The sequence below is a fragment of the Nyctibius grandis genome, chromosome 16, assembly GCF_013368605.1.
Source record: "Nyctibius grandis isolate bNycGra1 chromosome 16, bNycGra1.pri, whole genome shotgun sequence".
NCBI classification, from domain to species: domain Eukaryota; kingdom Metazoa; phylum Chordata; class Aves; order Nyctibiiformes; family Nyctibiidae; genus Nyctibius; species Nyctibius grandis.
Window position 1 is genome coordinate 3,285,863 of NC_090673.1, and position 22,518 is coordinate 3,308,380.

General features: G+C 50.0%; 1 protein-coding gene across 1 annotated transcript; it reads right to left on the reverse strand.

Moving 5' to 3' along the window:
- Positions 1-851: 851 nt before the first annotated feature.
- OLFM1 (olfactomedin 1) lies at positions 852-22,518 on the reverse strand. The gene is made up of 6 exons (XM_068413876.1): positions 22,322-22,518; positions 20,374-20,523; positions 14,846-15,001; positions 12,199-12,418; positions 5,043-5,149; positions 852-2,603 (listed from the first exon to the last, which is right to left on the reverse strand). The coding sequence occupies exons 1-6, from the start codon at positions 22,469-22,471 to the stop codon at positions 1,929-1,931; spliced, it is 1,458 nt and encodes a 485-aa protein (XP_068269977.1). The 5' UTR covers positions 22,472-22,518; the 3' UTR covers positions 852-1,928.

A 22,518-nucleotide genomic window follows, 5' to 3' on the forward strand; every position in this document is an offset into this window, starting at 1 on the left:
CACAGGTACCAGGCACCCCAGCTGCCCGTGAGATCCAGCTCAGCAGGCTCCTTGGGCGGGCAGTGAAGGCAGAACGGGTCCTGTCCCTTCGCCTGGAGCTGGCTGTGGTGTGGGAATTGCTGAATATTCCTCTGCTTGGGGCAGAGGGGAGAAGTGGGACCCCACATCTCACAGCAGACAGTGGCAGCAGAATTAAGCTGCCGGTGATGCTGGGTTCCCAGTAAAATGAGCCCTGCCTTGGGGAGAACAGGGAAGTGCAAGATTTATTAAAGGTGGTTGAGAAGATAATATGTTAACATCCAGCATCTTAAGCTTCAAAATACCAAGAGCTTCAGGAGCGTTCAGCTGGAAAAGTGCCTCGGATCATTTCAAGGTGTGTGCAGCATCCTGGAACGCCGTGAGGCCCCCGCTTGGCAAAAACCAGAGGAACTGTTGAGCGCTCAAGCCCCAGCAGTAGCAGTTGCTCATCATAATAAGCATCGCAGTGCTAGCTGCGTTAAATGGAAGGAGGTTTTTACTAGCTTAAGACCATAGCAAATTCAGGAGGAGCAGCACTCTAAGTACCTGAGGACACTGATCCAATTGCACCGGGCGGTCTGAGGCACCGTGTCTCCAGCTCTACTGAACCCGACAGCCGACACAATTTTCTCCTGCTGTAGCACTGCTATCACTCACTGCCAGCCCCTCCGCCTCCCAGCCGCAGCCACCCGTCAGGTAACGCTCAATTTGAGATGTAAGGAAAATCAGGATGGTTGCTCAATGATTACACAAAAAACCCCCCAATAATTCCTGTTACCCCTCCCCTACACTTGGTCACTCGTACACAGAAGACAATAAACAAAGCAGGGAAGTCTCCTAATATTTTTATTGTTCCTTAGATAACTGTGGATAGTACAAAGTTTTCCTCTTAAAAAAAATGAATTACCTTCACACTTCCATAAACAGGGCTTCCTGTGGGAATCTGACACCACAGAATTTCCACAGAAGTGATTTCCAACCACCATTATGCTATGCAGATAGTATAACAGTAAGAGAATATTCTTGTAATTATCAACATGAAATTGATTATCTGTGTATAAGGGTGAACACTGATCTTTTTTTTTCTTTTTAGAAACAAAACCATCATTTATTAACCCAAACTACATCATTGCATTTACAACATTCATTGCATAAACTGGACATACAAAGTTTTGCCACCTCTGGTAAATAACAGACATACATTATACAATATATTTGCTGAATACATAAGTTCAAACAATATGGGTACAACAACTTGTTCATAATACATACTTAAACCATCGTGTTTAATAGTTACTAAGACACAGATCCATGAGCTACTTCGGGTCTCAGCACAGTTAATCTAAGTGACAAGAACACAGTTGAGAGACAGTAGCTGCGATGGAAGGCGAAGAAAACTAACCTGTGATAGGGCTTGTTCAGACAGCGAGAGCTCCACACGGGTCAGCTTTTTCTGCTTGGAAATACAAATCACACACCCATCACCGCTGACCGTGATGGCAGGGGAATGTCCATGCAACCCACACACAGAAGAGAGCGAGTCTCCCAAGGACAACCTTGCAACAGTCAGTGCCTTGCTGCTTTCGTACGGACTGTAGCTTTGCTGTCGGAACAGAAACAAAACAAAACCCCAAACTTAAGTGGTTCTTTAAGTGCAGTTCCAGCTGCAAGTACATGGTTATTTGTGAGTCTATAACACAGGGCCAGACTTCTAGAAATGTAGAGGTAATGTTGATCTGTCAGGTTGATGCTGAATAATCCTCCATGACGTTGGTCTTAATTTTGGCAGCTGTTTATATATTTACTTATTTAAAGTGTGTTTCCTTGATACTAGTGTTTTTTTTTTTAATTTGTTTCTCCCTTCCCCCCCCCTTTTTTTTTTTCTAAATCAGTTTCTAAACAAGGACGGACTACAACTCGTCAGACCTGATGACGTGGAAGAGGGTGACATTGTAAAGTATTTGGTGCCCGTTGTTCCAGGCATAGAGGGCCCGATCCTTGGGGTTGTAGTCCAACATGGAAATGTGCGAGTACTTGTTCTGGAAGGGGATGTCGATGTACTCGTAGGTGGAGGCGTTGGTCTGGTAGGCGTAGTGCACCTTGGTGCCTCCCGAGTAGCCGTTGGTGACGTAGAGCGTGCCGCAGATGATGAAAGCCTCCCCGGCGCTGCGTTTTGGGTAGCTGGTGTTCCAGGTCTGGAGGCTCTGCAGGGTGTTGGGGTCCAACTTGCTGATGACGATGTTGCCCGCGTTCTGGTTGGTGGCGTAGACGGCCCACAGCCCGTTCTCATCCACCATGAGGTCAATGTCCGAGTGGCCACCCCAGGCGTAGTGGTACATGTTGTTGTAGCCGGCATAATCCAGGCTGCGAGTCTTGAGAATGGTCTCTGTTTTCAAGTCAAACCGGATAATTATGTGGCTTTGGTATTTATTGAAATAGATAGAGCCATTGTAGACCACTTGACCGGTGCCTGACCACGGATGAGGGAGGCGGTGAGAGGTAAAATTGTCAGTATTCATGAAATCTGCCATGGATTTATATTCACGGACGAAGCGGTTGTTGTGGTAGCTGTCCATGTACCAGACCTGGGCGAGCAACAGAAACACGTGGGGTTAGAAAACAGCAGAGACCCGGCACATCACCCTAGAAAATGAGCTGGGAGCAAAATCCAGAGCCAGGAATCCAACCCACTGGAAAACGATGTGCCCAACACCTGCCACCTACGCCCAGAAATAAACCTGATTTTTGGAACCCAAAATCAGCCAAGAAATCAACTGAATAGCAAAGCTTTCCCGGGGGGGAACCTGGTATCTCCTCAGGAATCTGGGAGCTTCATCTGCGTGATGGGCACCGTCCTTCCAGAGGGCAATTAACATATTTTCTCTGGCTAAACTCAGTGTATCATGTTAATGTCGCTTTTGCTTCCCCTAAGCCCCATCGTGGTAGCACTCAGTAAACTACACCAGCTGCTGTGCAGAACTCCATTAATTTGGCATGCAGAAGCGACGGACGCAATCGCTCATCGTCAAGGCAATTCAGGCAAAGTCCATATTGGTTTAAAAATCATACACTTCTGCATCAAAAGCTAGGAAACCAAGGCTGTTAAAATACAAGAGACAAAGACATCAAAATCTTGCTATTGGTAGACAGAGGAGAGATTTTAGATCATCATTTAAGTGGCAGTTCACTAGGGACACTGTCTAGACTCCTTAAAAAAAAAAAAGCTTTTGTCATATGAAACCAATTCCGAGGCAAATGACAAAGCTGTGCAGTTAATATCGAGAAGAAATAACCAGCCAGTGAGTGATATTCTGTATGCCTAAAAATAAAATAGCTGCTTTCTATAGAAACTGTTTAGGAAGGAGAAAAGGTGAATTAAATAGCAAGAGGGAAGCCTTTAAGGATGCAGGTTTGGGTAATGTTGTAGTACAAACTTCTTCTGCAAACCCCTTGTTGTAGTACAAACTTCTTCTGCAAACCCCACGACTTCTGCGTGTCCCTGAGCCCAGGGCAGAGAGGTGCCTGCAGCCTGGGAGAGCTTCTGCTCTCAGACGTGGTGCTGGAGAGCGTTCCTCACTTAATGAAATGCCTGCGTTCAACTAAACCAGCCTGGGAAATTACAAAAAAAACACCCCCAGAAAACTCATTCTCTCTCTCCTGCTCCCATTTCATTATTTGGTATTAAAAATTATGCATGTCAATATGTGGTGCTCAGATTTTAGAGAGACAAAGAGAAGCCCAGAAGAGCAGAAGGCCACATCATCACGCTGGAGCTGCAAGGTGGCAGGACCCAACGGCATTTCACGCTTTGGCGAAGCGGAGATTGATGGATAGCAACGTCTCATCGCACTGGCTGGCTTTGAGCAACCTTCTCCCACACCCTCCTGCCAACACACATCAATCCTGGGGCTCAGCATCCACCCGCTGCCTCGTCGGGACTCGCAGTTTTGCCCAGTTGTGTTCAATGGTTTCACGACACGAACAAATGACCACACGAACCACCAAACACCTCCTGGGGCTGGGCGACATAAGATGGTAAAGCCTCCCGACCCCACTTCATAATTAGGATCTTATTGGAGCTATAGATAAAGTTTTGTTTAATAACTGTAAAATATGGAGGTGTCATATTGAGGAACCAATGCCAACCAGTTGGCGGCTGGAGGGAAAGAGCCCGACATCTCAAATCATTGCCCCCAGGAGTGGCTTCTCCAGGGCATCCCTTGTCCTCTCTCAGCTACGGAAAGCCAATCACAGGGCAGAGCTCTCAAAATAGCTGCCCCGATACAGCCCTTGCTGGTGCCTTCACCCTTTGATGAAGGGAATTACCATGCAGCCAAGCCCTGGGGTTTTTGTTTTGTTTTGCTGCCTGCAAATCCTCAGCAAACGCTCGAGATATTTTCCATTCCATCAGTCACGGGAAGCCTGGATTGATTTTCAGCCAGTTATTGGCCTCCTACCTCCTCGGGATCAAAACTGAATGGTCTGAATGGAAAACAAAAAAAAGACCAAAACAAAGCAAAACAGATCTCTCTCTGGCCGCAGCAAGTTAATTCCTCACAATGATAGTGGAGGACAGAGGACAAATGCAGTCAGCTGACGTTATCAGAGGCACCAGCAGCAGAAGAGCAGCAGCAACCCAGGACCATGGGTCCCTCTGCTTGGCCCCAGCTCCCTCCTGGCTGCCAAACCCAGAGGAGAAGCACAATATTTGATTTTCCCTCCCATGGAGGGCACAGACCTCGTAGTGACACTTCTAAGACCACGCACACTCATCACTGCAGTGAGTTTCACCTGCCCTGAGAAGGGACTACTGCACCGGGCTGCTTCATCCTCCCTCCCTGCGGGATCCTCAGCCCCCTCCCACTGCACAGGAGGTCAGCACAGCCCCATGAGATGAATTAGGACCTTCCACAGGTTTCACAGGGCACAACCGAGGCCTCAGTGCTTGGATGCAATGAGTTTTCCACGACCTCAGCCGCGTCGGTGGAGGTGGGAACACAGGGATGAAGATATCGTGGTCTTACCTTGTTCTCTCCCTCGGGAGCGAGCGGGTCCGTCATCCACGATCCGAACCTGGACCCCGAGGTTTTAATTGTGATCGGGTCACTTATTCCCGTCAGCTTGCCACAAGCTGAAAAAGAGTGCAAGGCTGGTGAGCACCACATCAGACCCCCACCGCGGCTCCTTCGCCGGTGGGTCTTCACCAGCCAGCCCCAAAGCCCCGATGAGGGGCACTGGCCACCACCCACTGCTCTCCCCCGCTGATGGGCAGCTCTGGGTTTATTTAATTAGAGGTAATTAGGCTGAGAATAACTGTCAGATGCTTTTGTTTGCTTCATGCCTCTTAATAACAATTGTCCTTATCACGCTGCCCCCAAGAAAACAAGCTTCCCTGAGCCAGCCAGGCTGCTAAGGTCACAGAATAGATGATGAGAGGAGTTAGCCGGGGTCGAGCAGCCAGGTGGAGAAATTAGCTGAATAGCTCTGCTCGTTTCTGCTGTAACGAAGTGGGTGCAGCCAAGGCAAAAAGACAGACATGGCTATTCCAGCCCTGCAGGAAACAGGCGTTTGTTACAGGTTATGCAAAGGAGAAAAAAAAAAAAGGTAGGAAATTACATGCAATATAAATCTCTTCCCTGCAAAGACCATTTACCAGCTTCTACCTGCCACCTTCCCTATCGTGTCTGCACACTTAGGGGACACTAATGAATTCATCAGCTTCCTCCTGTCTCCTCCGCCAGCCTGGGCTTTGCCAGCTCCGGGAGAGGGACCCGAAGGCAGCAGGATGGCAGGGAGGTGGTGGGGTGTCCCGAGGGCCCCCGGGAACCCTGCCCAGACTCAGCATCACCACAACAGGGACGTGCACAGCGCTACGAGCCAGGTTTTGAAGCGTATTTAGGTGCTCCAGACCATCGATTTCATGCCATTGAATGCAGTGGGCATGTCAGCACACTTGCAAACCCAGCTAAGTGCCTCGCTGTGGTTTTAAGCCCTAAATACGAGGTGAAGCAGCAGCACCTCTCCCCCAGCTTGCCATGTTGGCTGCCCACGGCAGCTTGGTTCCCTTCCATGGTTCTGTCCCCTGACACTGAACCCAGCATCCCTCTGGGGACACCAGTGAATAGATGCCTGCAACGCTACAGCCTCAGTATTGAAGCTGAGCCACGTGCTGAGCTCCTATTTCCAACGATATCCCCCAGTTTCAGCAAAGCTGCCATTCCGGTCTCCTGTAATGCCAGCAGTTTAGCATACGGGCACTAAGGAAGGACAGGTGAAGAGATGAAGATGCTGGGGGCTGGTGTTGGATGGTCTGTGGCTATGGGAGCACTCCTTTAAACCCTGGATGTGTTCAGAGCAGAGCTGGTCCTGCAGCAGCATCCCCTGAGCGAGGCAAGCTAAGGTCAGCAGCACCACGGGGACAGATGCAACCTGAAGTTCAGAAGGTGTTTCCTGACTTCTTCCTTTTGACGTGGAAGCCTCTGGCAGGCTGGGGAAGGGGAAAGTAGCGGTGCTGGGACGGAGTGGCTGCTCTGGGTGCTGGGTTTGCAGCTGCACTGCGGTACGGATGGCTCTGCTGCTCAGCAGGGGTACCCGGGGCTGGGGCCGTAGGTGGGAGCCCATGGAGGTGCTGCTGAAACACCAGCGGAGCTCTGCCAGCTCAGGACAAGGTCCCTCTGCTCAAAACTACCAAGGAGAATCATAGAATCACAGAATGGTTTGGGTTGGAAGGGACCTTTAAAGGTCATCTAGTCCAACCCCCCTGCAATGAGCAGGGACATCAACTAGATGAGGATGCTCAGAGCCCTGTCCAGCCTGACCTTGAATGTTTCCAGTATGTACACTGCAACATCTCTTAGCTGCCTCTCTCCTTAGCCTGTTCTCACCTGCCCCTTTATATTCCTGATGGCCATGAGATACATCTGCCTACCTCAGCTCTGAACTGTGGGCAAAGGGGTCACCTTAGCCCAGGGCATAAAATAGATGAAGATTTTCTTGATATGCACCAGCATGATGTGGCCAAGGGGACCGTCAGTCTTCCCACAGCCTTCAGACACCAGGCAGGTATCCCACCAAAAACCTTTCCTGGCCTCACTGAGACGCGACGTATGGGAATTTGTCCTCCTGCCTGCCTGATGCATTCAAAACCTCTCAGCTCAGGAGGAAAGCAAGGTATTGACAAAGGGATGCAATGGGTTAAAATAATAAATGCTTCATGTCTTGCAAATTCCCCTTGCAGAGGACCAGCCTTCCTCTAATCACAGATCTGCTCAACGCTGCCTTCCATTAGCGCAGCCCTACATTGCTGCCACTTTATCTCTTTCCTTCCATTTCCCTGGAGAGAAAGGTTGTATAAAAGCTCATTGATTTTTAAAAAAAAAAAAGTTAAAAAAAAAAAGGCAGCAGCAGCTGATAAGGGTAAACTAGTGTTGTTTGCAAGTAGCGAGGCTACATCTCATACAAGTTTAGCTGGAGGCACATCGACAACAGCTCTTCAGCAATGCAAAAGGGTTGCTCTTCCACAGGGCAAGGTGTTTTCTTTCTTGGAGTAAATCTACCACAGGCACTCAGATGCTAGCGGGAAGGTTTAAAACAGCTCCTGGAACCAAACGCTTTAAGGCCCCTTGTTAGCTAGGTCCATGCAGCTCTCATGGGCTTACCACCCAGGGACGGACAACTACGGCCTCTGAGGTCCTCATCTGTTCCTGCCGAGATGCACATCGCACTCCTTATGCCATCAGCTTTTTTCCCCCCTTCTATGGGGCTAACAATCGTTAAAAGCAGGAAGATTACTGGGAGCAGAGATGACTCTCTCTTCTATTGCTTCCCTTGGACATGTCACAGTTTGAATCAGAGCAGTGGCTCACAAGAGGGGATTCTTGCATCTCCCTGTGCTCCGGCACGAAGCCGCAGCCTGCACAGCCTCGACCCGCCAGTCTCAGCAGGGCCCTCCTCCGTGGGCGAGGGGCTGAGCGTGGGGTGGTGGGGTGGGAGCAGAGCTGGGGCGAGAGCCCCAGACACCCAACATCCAAGTCCTTCCTCTATCAGTCTCTACTGATGTGCACAGGGGAGTTTTTAAGCCCTGGCTGTGGTTGCCCTAAAGCTGCTGCTTGCCTGCCCAGCAAAGCCCTCCTGCCCTGAGCAGCCCAGTACCCATGGGTGCTGAGCTGCTCTTCTGTTGGGAGGTCAGGAGCATGGGATGCTACAGGCATTTCAACTCACTCTGGGATGAACATACAACAGGAAAGCATGGCCTGGTGCTCATCCACGAGCCCACGACACCGGGGAAGCCTGTGAGCAGCAGCTTTTGGGGCATGCACAGAGGACCTGTTTTCACTCCGGCTTCCCCAGCACTTTTCAGGTCCCTGGACCTGTGGCCCGTGGGGGCCTGTTGTCCGTGTTCCTGGAAAACAGCACAAATCAGCCTCTTCCTGAGGGACCCTCCAGGCTGATCCAGCCACCCACCTCCACCCTGCCCTCCTGCAGCGACGAACACCCCCCTCCGTGCACACAGCCCCTTCCTCGAGCCGCTCGAGGTGTTTTCCAGCAGGAGCAGACACGCTTTCCTCCAGCCAGTTACAAGGAGCACCACCATCCTCCCAGGATACTAACACCCCCGCTCCATATTTCTCCTCAGATCCAGCCCACATGTGCCGTTTAGCAGCTCAGCAGCAATTTATCTGCCAAGGCAGCCACCGCGCCGGCGCCAGCACTGGCTCCTTCTGGACTCCACAGCTCTGCTTGGGCGGCTGCCGCTACAGCCAAGCACCTTCCCTTGCTTGGGGCTTCCCACGGAGCCCATGTCTGATCCCCCAGCCTGGTCCCAGCCCCCCAAAGCGGGGACAAGGCTAGGTCAGGTCCTGCCCTCGCCTCTGTTGCCCAGCTGGGAGCTCCCCCCATCCCAAAAACATCTGGGCCAGGCTGGCAGGGCTCTGTCCCCATCCCTGAGCCAGGACTGTGGGCTGGGATTCTTTTTACAAGAGTCAGGGAAAGCTTGTGCTCTCCGGCAAACGTGAGCCTGTGGAGCGCAGCCGCGTTAAATCCCCCCTCAAATCAAGGAGTGACAACCTCTCCGCTCCTCCAAGGCTCCTCTTAAGAACATTAATGGAAACGTTAAAATCCCTGTATAAACAGTGATCTTTAAGAGTGTAAACAGAATAACACATTGAACATGCCATTATAGATTTTTTTTCCCTTCACACACCTGCCAGGGTCAGCAAGTGTTTTCACTATTGATCCATCAATAATGCTTAAGGAAACCCAAAATGCAAAACAGGACCTTGCCTAAGGAAAACGTTGCCTTGAGCATCAGTGCTTCCCGGAGGATGGGGAGAGGAGGACGGGAACACGGCACATCCCCTCCCCTTCCCTTGCCCCGTGCTTGTTGCAGCAGCTCCCTGATCCTGTTCTGGGTGCTCGAAGCTGCATCCTGAGCTCTAGCAGGTGAACACACGCCAGGCGAGCAGCATTGCTGGGCCACGCAGGAGCACATCTAAGCTAAAAACGTGCTACTTGAGATGTCAGTGAATCCCTCTGAGCAGATAATTTGCAGCAAGCAGCAATCCTCAGCCAACAGGGCCTCAGCGTGCCGCAGCAAAGCGTCTGCGAGGTTGTTATCCGAATTTAACTCAATTAGCTTCCATTTTCACTGGTTTACACTCCAGAGCGATAAACAACATTGGAAATTCAATCCATGCTGTTTGCTGTTAAGTGACCAAATAAATCACCCTCCTGGGCGAGCAGCAAACCCTCCCAGGCGAACCCTCACAAGACTCAGCGTCCGTCTCCACGAGCACCCAGGGGTGCTGCAACACCCCAAGGCAGAAAAGTGACCCCATGGTCACAGAGAGAGCAAGAGGAGAAAGAAGGGGCAGAGCCAAAAAGCCCAAATAAAGCCTCAAAAAGATACCAAGAAGCCCCAGAAAGTTTCTAGAAAACGTTACCTTCAAGAGCTCACCATCCTAGCTGCCTCAGTCAGTCTCACCTGGGCTACTGCCTTGGGTGGATGTCCCAGATGGAGGACCTGAGCGTGAGGGGGATGTAATGAGCCAGGACATGGCCCAGAGCAGAAGGGGCTAACGGTCCAAGAGTAAACTCTATGTTTTTTGGAGCCCTGAATGGTTTGGGAGCTACTTCAAATCTGCCCAGGGTCTGCGGGAGGATCATCACAGCTTCCCTGGCTCTGGTAGACTCAGCCTGGGCTGGGCAGCTCCACCGAGGCTGGCTGGAGAGTGGCTGTGGGGTCCAGGACGGCTTTGGTTAAAGAACTATCCGTGGGAGAGTACTTCTACAGCCCAGACTCAAATCCCTGGTCCTGCTGCTGTTCCCTCTCCCTATCACCCACATCTCCTCCTCATCTTCAAGAGATGGGCTGAGGGCTACGGATGCAGCAAGTGGATCCCTCCTTGGGCACCATCTCCTCATCACACCCACCTCTGCCTTCAGCAGGGCAGGAATGAGAAAAGCTGTTTGCAGGGCAGAGCTGCCTCGTGCTGGCGCTGGGGGGCTGCCGGGGGGTTTGCAATGTGGCCTTGGTCAACCAGACACTCCTGGGCCTGTTCTCCATCCTTTCTTATCTCACTCACTGCAGGACTGTCATTCCTGAGATGTCTGTATGGTCCCTACGTGATAAAGCCCCAGGTATTAGGTACTGCTAACACAGAAAGCACCAAGTCATTGTAACCTCGACCATTTCTGTGCCCATTAAGCTTTGAGGGTGAAATTCAAGAGGGTGAGGACATCCCTGCCACCCCCTAACCCTGCTGCCCTCCCCATGACCATCACGGGGTGAGGAGAGGGACTGTAGACACCGCACAGAAAGCGATGCCATGAGTCGCCTCAGCCTGTTCTGCCCTCGAACCAAACCTGGGCACATCAGCGCTCGTTAATAAACGAGAAATCAGGCTCTGCCCTCTCACTCAGCTGGGGCAGGGGGGTTATACCTGCTGCTCAGGCGGCTCCCCAGGGGTATCTTGGTGCATGACTTGCTGAATACCTCTGAGCATCCAGGCTTATGTGGAAATTCCCTTTCCTCTCCAAGATTTTGAGTGAGGCAGCTTATAAGGGACGTAGAAGATATCAGAGGGCAGGATGGAAATGCAGGGGGAAGGACAGGGGAGGTGGCTGCTTACGGAAGTGTGGAAGCATCTAGAAACCAGCAAAAGCAATCCCACCAGCAGAGACACGAGAGAAACAAAGCGTTACCTTGCCAAGGATATAAAGTGCTCAGAAGAGATGTGATCTTCCATGAAGTTACCTGAGAGTGTAATTTCATATGTGCTACCAAAATAGACTGCCGAGCAGTTAATGTGTTTAGATTATCTAAATTGCTTAACAAGAAAGTCAATAATGTAAGTAGAATCAAATCAAGTCAGAGCCAGGCCAACAAACGGTGGGGAGACTTCTTGGAGCTGCGGAAGGCAGTGCCCCCCTTACCCACCCTCTGTTTGGGGTCCGACGCTGGGTTTAGCTGCAGCCAGGTCTCCCCTCAACAGACCCACAGGCTTCAGCCAATTAATGCTCTCTTAATGAGATTACAGACGGATCTCTCTGGCTTTAGCATTGTTGGTTACTCAGTCTGATGGAAAGGGCTCCCTCAGGGGGACGGGAGAGGTGGGGAGGATTTATATCCCGCACAGGGCATAGTCCGGACCAAACCGCGAACCCGCAGCATCTACACATCATGCTCTTCTCAACAGGGATTTGCAAGATGCAAAAGGAAAGGGGAAAAGGGAAACCGAGTCACAGCCTGCACGCACACGCGCTACCCAACGCGTAGCCTTTGCTGGTGTGCCAGGTCCAGTCAGCAAAAAAAAGATCAGACATCGATGCACAAGCAGGGTGGGCGCATGTGTTTGCTCTGCATAAGCGTCACGTGCACCAGGCCGCGTTTCACCGCCCGCTTATGCAAACGTTGCAACAAGTCACATGCCTACGTGAGGGCCCGATCCTGAAGCGCTGACGCCATGAGCGACATCGGTCACACGAGTAACCCCTGCTCCCGAGATCGATGTCCCTTACAGCATCACCATTTACAGGATCACACTTGGCCATGCGAGCCCGTCCCTCACAGCCAGGCGAGGCCCAAGGAGATGGCCACTCTAGCATCTCCGCCTCCACACGGGATGCGTGGGTTAACATCGATGGTGTTTAGCCAGTGCCACCATGTTGTTCTGAGCCTACCTAATTTTTGCATGCATGCACGAAGCCTTTCTTCAAGATTTGACACTCTGTTCTGAAGCTCTTCGTAGTCATAGGCGCCAATCTCTTCCTGGAGTTCGTTTAGAACTGACGTCAGATTCTGGACCTCCTCTTTAAACTGCAATACCAATTTTGCATCGGCTTTGTACTCTTCCAACACTGGTATCAAAGGCCTAAGTTCCTCCATTTTCGCTTTTATTGCCTGCAAGGTTAAAATAAGCTTGGTTCAGTGCTATGCGTGCAAAAATCTGCAACACTCTGCCTTGACCTGGTTGCTTCCTACGTGAGTGCAATGTTCATATCCCACAATTATTAGCATTAAAATTATTTTAATTATTATTTTGGTCCAAATGATGTATTGGAAAGAACATATTAAACAGGCTGCAGAACACCAAAATATTTGGGAAAGGCCTTTATTTGTCATTTTTAGAATGCAACATCTTAGGGTTACATGCTTCAGATCACATACACAAAGAGTTCTTTTTTTTTTTCTTTCCAAAAAATAAAATAAAATAATATATATATGCATTGACAAGGGTTTCAAACTATTCATGAAATGCATCTACAATTGCATGCAAAGGAAGATCTCGGTTGTGTGGTTCAAGGTTCCTTAGTGAGATATGGTGCTAATTTGGAAAATAATCAAAAAAATAAATGCATGGTGCAAAATGCTCTGTGGCCCTCTTTTCATGGTTACATGGGAGTGAACTGCTTCTTCAGTCACTGCAGCATTGAAAAAACTTGCTTTTAAGTTAGCCCTGTAAGCAAGAAAATGAAATACTGTTGAGGATCTAGCTCACTAACCTGCCTTATATAGATAGCCATTCACAGACAAATACTCTTACGGAACTAAAGAGGAAAAAAAAAAAAAACACAAGAGCTCCAAACCACTCACATTTTAATGCTGGCATTAGCAGAAACAAAATGCTGTGGCTGTTATTTAAAATAGTGCTTTGGCAGCAAATTAGACAAAAATTCCTTACTGTTTTTAGGCATGCTATAAAGAACATAAAAATCAAAGTCATTATCAAATTTATTCTGCAGAAACAAAGACTTTTTTTTTTTTTTTAAATTAAATGAAGGCCTCATTTAAAGGCACGGTACGCAGCATTTTGTTAAAGATGCTTTGCTCCAGCAACTAATGAGTAGACATAAATATGCATGCACCTACCCGTTAATGAAGCACGTCAGTATACGCAGGATACCTGGTGCTGCTTAAACTACTGTACAGTGGCCAAGTTCCCAGCGCTCAGGGCTGGGACATCTGGCTGGCTGCTGAAGCAGCTCCAGGGTGAACGGGATCAGGAATTGGTCCTCAGCCTCATTTCTTTCCTTCCCATCCCCTCCTATTTAAGTCAAGAGGCTTTCCCTCCTGTGGTTTGCATGTGGGAAATGTACTTATGCTCTTATTTACTTGCACTTCCCGGTGCAAGCTCCCTGGCAGGCAATGGGGAGGATTAAACTCACCAGAATGGAGGGGGGAAAAAGGAAAAAAAAAAAAAAATCAGAAAAAAAACCCCTCACGCTTAAATCAGAAAGATGGTCCTTATATCCAGACTGCAGAGCTAAATTTAGGGTCCTGTAGTACTCGGGAGATGGGGAGTGGAGGAGGTGGAGTTGGCGAAAAGCTTTAAGAACCTTCTTCCCAGCTTTTATGATGGAATCTTGGTATTTCAGTATTTAACAGATCAATTAAAAAAATTCTGCTTTAAAACACCAGCCAGCTGGGCAGCTGCTTGGAAATGGGGATGGGAATCAGCTGGGTGGCTGCTCAGAAACGTCCCCAAATTTCATCAGAAATCTTCTCAATTTGTTTTTTTTATACCTACTAATCCACAACATATCACTAAAATTTAACATTCCAAATATTGCTGGCAGCCTCTTTTTCCCAATTTCATTTGTTCTTAAGTTCTTGAAAGCTTGACCACTGCTCGCAATGACAGCTTCATTTCAAAGGCTCCTACCTTTACTCCTCATTTCTGCCACACCAGGACAAGCCACACACAATCCCCTGCTTCAAACCCGGACATTCGCACACCCTGGAGATGTGCAGTTTGCCAGCCCGAGGACAGCCCCAATAGTTGTACTTTTGGGTTTTTTTTGGGGGGGGAGGTTGATTTTTTTTATGATTGATTACCCTGTTGCTACAACCGCCCCAAGGAGGGAAGCGATTTGGTGACAGCCCGTTGTGGTTTGCCACGTGCTGCAGAAATGTAACGGAGCCCCAACTCTTGGCTCTACCCACAAAAATTGGGTCCCAGGCATGGTGTAGGGAAGGGAAACCCACCTGACCCTGACCGCAGCTGCTCCGGGGTGTCCCTGCAGACCCCTCTCACAGAGCGATCCTACGCTGCCCTGTTCGGGGCACCCAGGTGGTTCGTGGTACTGGAATGCAGAGATTTATGCTTTTACCCTATAGAAAAATGTATTGAGGCTGCGGATGCGACGCCACAACCTGGCTCTGGCCATGCTTTGGACAGGAGGGAGCTGCATGGGTGGGCAGCCACCAGCACCATGTACAACCGGACCAACGGCTATGTGAGCTGACGGGGACCAGGGCCACATTCCCGTGCGCGCCCCGCTAAACCCCCGGCCGCAGCTTCGTTAGCAGTTCGGAAAGCAGACGTACCTTAAACTGCCTTGCCAGGTGCTGCTTGTGGCTTTCTTCCACTTGTTTAAATTTTGATTCCAGTCCCCTCATCTGGTTTTCCATCTTCTCAACGTACTGTAGGTCTCTTTGAGTCCGCCTGTCCAACACCTCTATCGACTGGGACATGTTTTGCACCTGCCAAACGAGAAGGGGTTCATTAAGAAGGTGTCACTCCCCCAACGCCGACCACTGACCTTTTCCTACACAGTCCACAAAGCTAAAGGGTGGGTAATCAGCCTATGTATTATTTACTAGTTAATCAACGGCATCTCACAGTATTATGACCCCCATGCTCTAAAATAGAGTAAATTGGTTTCATAAACATTTATTCTGCCATGCTGCAAAGAAGAATTTAACCATCACACGTGCAAATAAGGGTTGTAGTCAAGGCTGAAATGCATCACTCACGGTGGCCTCTTTGAGAGGCTGGGATGGCGCTCACCATCATGCGAGGAGAGGCTCTTAGTTGAGTAGAAGCACATCAGACTATGAGAAAAGCTTCTGCTGAAGTGCACATCATCATTTCTTCGTGCACGCAAGTGATGCTCACTGATTGCCTAAGTGCAAACTTTACACCCACCTAGTAAAAACTTCATTATCCAAAGAGCCCTACTGTTTATACAGCATCTGCCACAACAAACCCAGCTGCAGGTGAGGGCATCTTGAAGCCGGGAAGTACCGCGGGAGCTCCCGCTCCGGCTGGCCCCACCGGTGCCTGCCCACTCGGGCGGTTGTGCCACGTCGGCATCTTTTGTAGCAGAGCAATGCCGCACGCCCGCGGCTCCCCGCACAGTGCCCATCTGGCCCTGCCGAAGGAGTGATGCAAGAGGGTTGGCTGGGCTCATCGTGAGAAAAAGAGCTGAAGGTGTAAGGAGGGGAGGGAACGATAGCTAGGCTGACCTGATTTTGAAGGTTGGCTGCCATCTGATTTATTAAGATATTCCCTTCTCTTGTTTTTCAGGCTAGGAGAGGGTAAATGAAGCTCTGACCTAGGCAGGTACCTAAGCACCTATTTAGTAATTTAAGGTCTTTACATCAGGGACGGTTGTGTTTGTACATTACAGGGCTCAGCCCACGCCTGGTGCTCCTGCCACTGCCGCGTTACCCACAGAAATACCACCGCTGGCATCGGCAGGGATGACGCGCGTGTTTAAAATGCATCAGGCAGCCAACCATGCTGCTGCGTCACGGCCCTAACTAAAGGCATCCTGGTTCCAGTCTCTTCTCCTGTGGGTGTCTGAGCAAAACCCAAATGGGAGCCAGCGCTGTCTCTGTGGATCTGCTCCGAGACGCTTCCCAGTGCCCACGCTGCCACATCCTCGCCAAAGCCAGGCGCAGGCAGGCTGGGATGGGGAAAGAATGGTGCAAGTGCAATATTGCCTCCAGCAGATCACTCTGGGCTGCTGTGACTTACCTCGAGCGACAGAGCGAGGGGACGGCAGGACACCCGCACGCAGCCAGCTCTTGGAGACTACTTGCTGAAACCAGCACAGGCCAAATGCCAACTTTGGCGTCTGCATCTCTGAAGGGATCAAAATGCCCATTGCTCACGCACGATGACAAGAAAACTATTACAGGGAACTATTAAAAATGTATGGACAACCTATATTTCAAAGGCCAACAGTGAGGAAACATTTTGTACAACCAGTACAACTGCTCCGGGGGTCTAATGGTCTTCCTCAGCAGAGGGGAAGCTATTTTCAGTCTCTGAGTCCCAACACATCACCCAGAGATGAACCAGAACCCATCCTGACTACCACCAAGGACCTGCTCAGGGAGGTGTGAGGAGCAGGGAAGAGCAAGCAAGACTCTCTTGGTTTGCAGAGGAAAATAGCAAACCCGAGCTCAGCCCGAGCAGCTCCCGCTTAGCCGTGCCTCCCCCCGGGGTACGTGAGCTCTCAGCGGACACGGCTGAATGCTAATTTACCTGGGCTGGATGTGGAAGAGTTTGAAGACCTCTCTCTACCCTGAGGCAGGAGAAGCGAAGTCTTAGACAAGCATGACTGGTCTGCAGATATTTTTATTCTGCTAATCCAGTCTATCCTCCTTTGAGCTGAGCTGTATCTACATAGGAGAATTGTTGCAATGGGCTGGAATAGGAATGACTTGTAGGGATCGTACAAAATTGATCTAATTTATTGCACTAATACCTAACCCCAATTAAAGGCCAAGCTGCAAGTAATCAGAAAAGTGCATTTCTGTAATGATATGCTGGTATCTGACCCTGCAGGGGCTGAGCGAGGCTATGGGGGGCTCCTTACGCTGCCCCTTGGATGGTGGGGTGGGAAAGATGGACTCTGCTAGGAAATGAATCAGAGCATCTCGCTCAGGCTTCTGCTCTGCATCACCTCTGGAGGAGTCTGCTTCTCCCTGACTGCAGAGGAAAATACCCTCCTCAGGTCTCTAAACTGAGATGCCTAAAATTAGCCGCTGTGCTATTTCAGGGATGTGTTTCACAAGTCCAGACTCTTGCTATTTGTTGCCTGTATTGTTTTCAACCAGGCAAGATTTTGGCCAGACGTGTAAAAAGTCATCATTCCTGATCTCGATGTGCTTCATCAGCTGAAGATCTACTTGTTTTCCTTCATTAGCATACTAAGCCCTTGATCCAGCAAAGTACTTTGGCACATGGTTAGATTTCAATGAGACTGCTCATAGCTTAAACTTAAGCACGTACATAAGTGCTCCAATGAACTGAGACCAAAGGATACTGTCTCAAATTCCCTCAGCTTCATCCATTAACCTCTACCCTCAAACGTCAGCTAAAATGCTTTTTGCCTCCATTGGTGGAGCACACACTCTCAACATGAAACCTCATTTTCCATCAAGCTAATGGCAGAGAGATACCTGCGATTGTCTGGGGGAGAAGAGTTAATTTTAGCATTTGAAATGGAAAATTGATACAAATGAAATTTCCAGTGCTGTTCTTGTCATCTTGTTTGACACCGAGTTGTTTCAGAATTAAACCAGAGAAACGGAGAGTCAATATTGGCCTGATGACCCTAAGTGAGATTTATATGGTCAAAACCATGGCTTAAACCCTGCTCACGCTTCCCTGTCGATTCACCTTTTGTGTCAGCTCAAAAGACCTGTTCTAAGCCCATCTTTGGGGTTTGAACTGGGATGAACCTTTAGCTTTGGGTAGTTGGACAAACTGGCGGAGCAATAGCATGAGACATTTTAAGGGAGATTTTCGTGGTCTACAGGAAGAATTAGCAGAGAGATGGACTCAGCTGATGGACCAGGACATGAAAAGTTCATCTTATAAGGTCTGTAGAAGGCAAAGTGAAGGCTGAGAACAGATGTCATCGTCCTCCCTATATACACCTTGAAGTGAATATCAAAGGAACAAAAAGAACTGTTTAATCTGGAAATCAGTGCTGGCAAACAACAAGAATTGGCAGGAAACCAAAACAGTTTAACCATCAGAAGAGGAAGTCCTCCCAGATAACAGGGCCAAAAGAAATAAATAAAAATCCGTTCGAAGATAAAACATAATCTGTTTATGAACAGGATTTAGGCTATGCCTTGGTTTGGATGCAGTCCAAGATCTGGACTCAGCACCTGACACACATAATGCTGGAAGGACTCCGTGTACCCCAGCCAAAGATGAGCTCAGGCACCTCGGTGTCAGAGCACGGGTTGAACAGTTTGTGCGGTGGCGAGCAGACCTGGCTCGCCTCACTTCCCTCAACGCCTGCTCTTTAAACTGACGGGGTGCCCAGGATTCACTCGCAAGCAGCGTGAACTGCAGCTTCTATGCATACGCCTGTGCCCATGTGTTGAGGGTAGACGGGGTCTTGGCAGCTTTGAACCTTAAAGTACATTCAGCTGCTGAAGCCTCTGTGCAGAGATTTTCACTGAAGATGCTATAATTGGTTTGTGTACACACACACAAATGCAGCTTATTTCTTGCCCATAAAAGCAATGCCTTATTTTTTCCATAGGTGACTGCCAGGTCTCCTCCTTTGAAAACCCAAACACAATCACCTCTTTGACACATTATGCTGCTTCATCCGCTGCCAGAGAGAAATCAGAAGACGCCAGTTTTCCCATCACAAAGCTAGAGTTAAAATGTCAGGTGAGGGAAGGAGTTTTCAGGTTTGAAATCTTTCCTGGGAAGCTGGGAGCTCTTCTCTGCAGTTGCATTTTCCTATAGGGCTTTATCATTTCAGCCTTCACCAAGATCAGATGTCTGGCACTAAGAACCTGTTCCTTATTTTGGGGTTTTCATGTAGGTTAGCGTAGGAGTGAGCTGCAGACAGATTAGCAGGCAGGTAACATATCCCCAGAATACATCCCTTGGAACACCGCTCCTGCCTCACTTTATTCATTGGCAGCCGGAGAGCTGCATAAGGGAAAAAAATCACCGAGCACTCCCACCCTCCGCACGGGAGCTGGTGTTATCCCAGGTCTCGTATGCCCAACTCGCCTGCCCGTTAGCAGAGGGCACTGGGTCAAATCCTGCTTGTTTAATGCACACGAGCAGTTCTGGGAACACGATGGCTCTCGGACAACTGTGTCAGCTGCTAATGTAACGCCTGCTGCCTCTTCGACAAATGCGCTCTTGGACCGATTGCCGTTATGGCTTAGAGAAATAAAAGCTTGAGGGGGATTATTTTTAGAAGCCTCTGACACACCAAAGCAGTGTTTTAGGGCTAAATGTTTCCTGTCTCACTTTCCTGTCCTTATCACATAGGAAAATCAGTTAAGTGTAGGTTTCATATTGTTATCAGTGACTAACACATCAACCTCCCGAAAGCAGCAGGATAAAAATTATTTTGTCATGCACAACACATGCCGACACAGCATTAGGGCATGAGGGGTAATTACATATCCAGCGCAGGAGCCCACTTATATTTTAAAGAGAAGAGCATCATTTCACATGAAACAGCATTTCTTCAATGAAATCTATTATCTGGAAAATTTCTTGTTATGGAGAATGTTTCCCTAATGAGATTCTTTGATCTCGTTGGACAGCCGACTATTAAAAACTAATCAAGTGGATGTCAACATTAGAAAGAAAACCACTAACTGTCATTTCTGTGCTATTTGATATCGACAGCTTGTACTGTTGTATTCGACCTTTTTTATATCAGCTTGGCTAGGAATTCATGGGCTTTGGGTTTTTAATTCTACCTTCTCTCATCTTGTCGAGGCTTGTCCTTTGAAACTGCTTGTGTTAATGTAACGAAAAAAAATGAGTACATTACATCTCTTTTTTTTAGCGATATGCTTCAATATTGTTGCTTTGATCTCAGCAGGTTTAACCTGACTTTAGGCCACAGTCCCTTTTCCTCTGTGCCTCAGAAACACTTAAGAGATTTATCCTCCCGACTGCGGCTGATTATTCCACACTACACGCATGGGGACAACTACGGCACAGGAGGGCTGGCCCAAGGGGTCTGTCTTCTCTGGAAACCAAGGCTCAGCCCAGCTCGCCCAGGTTTTTACCCCCAATGTCATGCCAAACCAAACCACCTTTCCCAGAAGGGGTCAACCATTACCTTTTCTAATAGTTGTCTCAGCTGCTTTGTCCTGGCATCACGCGAGCACATCGTCTGTTGAGGTGCCACCACTGTGCATATACAACGTCCCTCGCTATCTTGGGCAGAGCTGTAGACCTGCCAGCTTTCCTCTGGGTTGGTAGGCAACACCTAATTAACACAGGGAAAGACGGGTTAAGTAATTGGGGGGAGGCCTGGCAGGGGTGTGGGAGGTGAAGGGGGCTGAGTGGAGGAAGCAGGATGGATGTGGCAGATACTGGAGCTGCGCTGGGAGTGGAGGGAGGGCCCAGCTGGCAAAATTCACGTGTAATGCAAAAATATGGTCTGGGGACAAATAAAAGAAGGGTCTAAAAAGGAGAGCAAGAACTGAAGCAAGAAGGCAACACAAGCAGGAAAGCACGGACATGAGGAAAGCCATGAAGCAGTGAGGGTTGTAGCGTGCTGGAAGGCAGCGAGCGCATCGGGGTGGGGAACTCGCTGCCCCGCTGTCGTTACAAAGCGCTTGACTTCTCCTTGACACCATGAGAAGGACGTGCCCGAGCTACCAGCGAGGATACGGTGTCCTGGCTGAGGGCTGAGCAGCGATCAATGTGCCTCTGTCTGCAGAGCTCGCCCGGATCCGGCAGCAGGAAAATCAGCTCTCCTGAGTAAACGGACATGGGGAGTTACGTCTCCCCTCTCCTCTGCCAGGCTCTCCTGGGGATGGGGAGGTTCACCAGACAACCATTTCCCTCCAACCGTTCCCAGGAGGGAGCCCAGCCACAGCCACAGCACGTTCCCCAGCCCCCCTTGTGCTCTCCAAACCTCTCTGATCTTAATTTCCCTTTGATCTCACAGTGCTTTGCAAAATATATCCCAATTCAGCCTCCGATCACTTTGAAGGTACCATCGTTTTGCCAACCAGAAGGGAAATGTTCTTTCTACTAGTTCAATATATCACCAATAACCTTGCAAATAGCCATGTTGGCAGACACACACCGAGAGAGACAGCTAGGCAGACAGACAATTTGATTCTCTAGCTAAAACAACCGGAAGAAAAATAATAAATGGGTCTCATAATCCCTTGTAACATGGAAAAAAAAAAAAAAATCCCAGCTTCATTCACAATCCGAGAACCACGACATGAAATACTCATCTCGAAACAGCAGCGCTGTAATCCGTGAGCTCTTTGGCAAGCACAAGCACGCAGCCCGCAGGCGAAAGGTGCCCGCTCCTCCCAGCCAAGGCAAGACAGACGGAAGGATTGTTTTTCTTAGCCATTTCCAAAGCGGCAACACCGGGCTCCGTCCCAGCCCTCCAGCAAAACAGGGACAGGAACCACACGACACCACCAAAATACCCCGCAACTCCTCCACCGCATTTTCCATCCCATTAACGACTATTGATTAAGGGCACGGAAGTGAATGAGACCTTGCGGGACTCGCACCTGCTGTCCCAGGCTGCTTCGCCCAGCGACAGCAAAGCGGCGACGAGGGAAACTTTGCAAGCCTTTGGCTGAAGGCACCAGGGGGGGGCACCCGGGTCGCCACCAGCCCAGGGCTAGGGATGGCTAAAGCCGAGAGCTGGAGGAGGAGAGGAGAGGAGAGGAGAGGAGAGGAGAGGAGAGGAGAGGAGAGGAGAGGAGAGGAGCTCCCCGCACCGCCACCCCAGCCCCCTGCCAGCCCCCCCCCCGGCCCCGCACCGCCCCGACCCCGCTCTCCGCGCCTGCACGGCTCCGGGGGGCACTTTGCGAACGATCCGCTGCTCCCTGCAGCCGGGGGGGCTCCTGCAGGGCCTGCCGGTGGGATGGGGGGGGGCGTCCCGGGAGGTCTCGGGGGGGGCAACCGGGCAAGGAGGGATTTAGGCAGCCCGAGGGCCACCCGGGAGATGGGGGAGCGGGGCGGGTGGCGGGGCTGCTCCGGCCCCCCCCCCCCGCCGCCGTCCCCTGCCCGCCGCCCCCCGCACTTACTCCCGTGCTGCGGTCCAAGGTGCCGCCCGTGGCCGCCGTGAGTTTGGTGGTGTTGAGCCCCACGAGGGAGGGCAGCGTCTGCGACATCCAGTTGGTGATCATGGCCATGGTGCTGAGCACGACTCCAATCTTGAGTAAAGGCACAGACATGTCTGCGGGGGGGGGCGCCAGGCACCCTTCATTCTGCACCGGCGCCG

Bases quoted from the DNA above. Each gene is read 5' to 3' on its own strand.
- OLFM1 (XM_068413876.1), bottom strand. From the start codon at position 22,471: ATGTCTGTGCCTTTACTCAAGATTGGAGTCGTGCTCAGCACCATGGCC. The intron at 5,150-12,198 runs GTAGGCTCAGAA...ACTCTTTTTCAG, and splicing joins TGCATGCATGCAAAAATTAG to CTTGTGGCAAGCTGACGGGA. The intron at 2,604-5,042 runs GTAAGACCACGA...TTGCTCGCCCAG, and splicing joins CTCCCGAGGGAGAGAACAAG to GTCTGGTACATGGACAGCTA.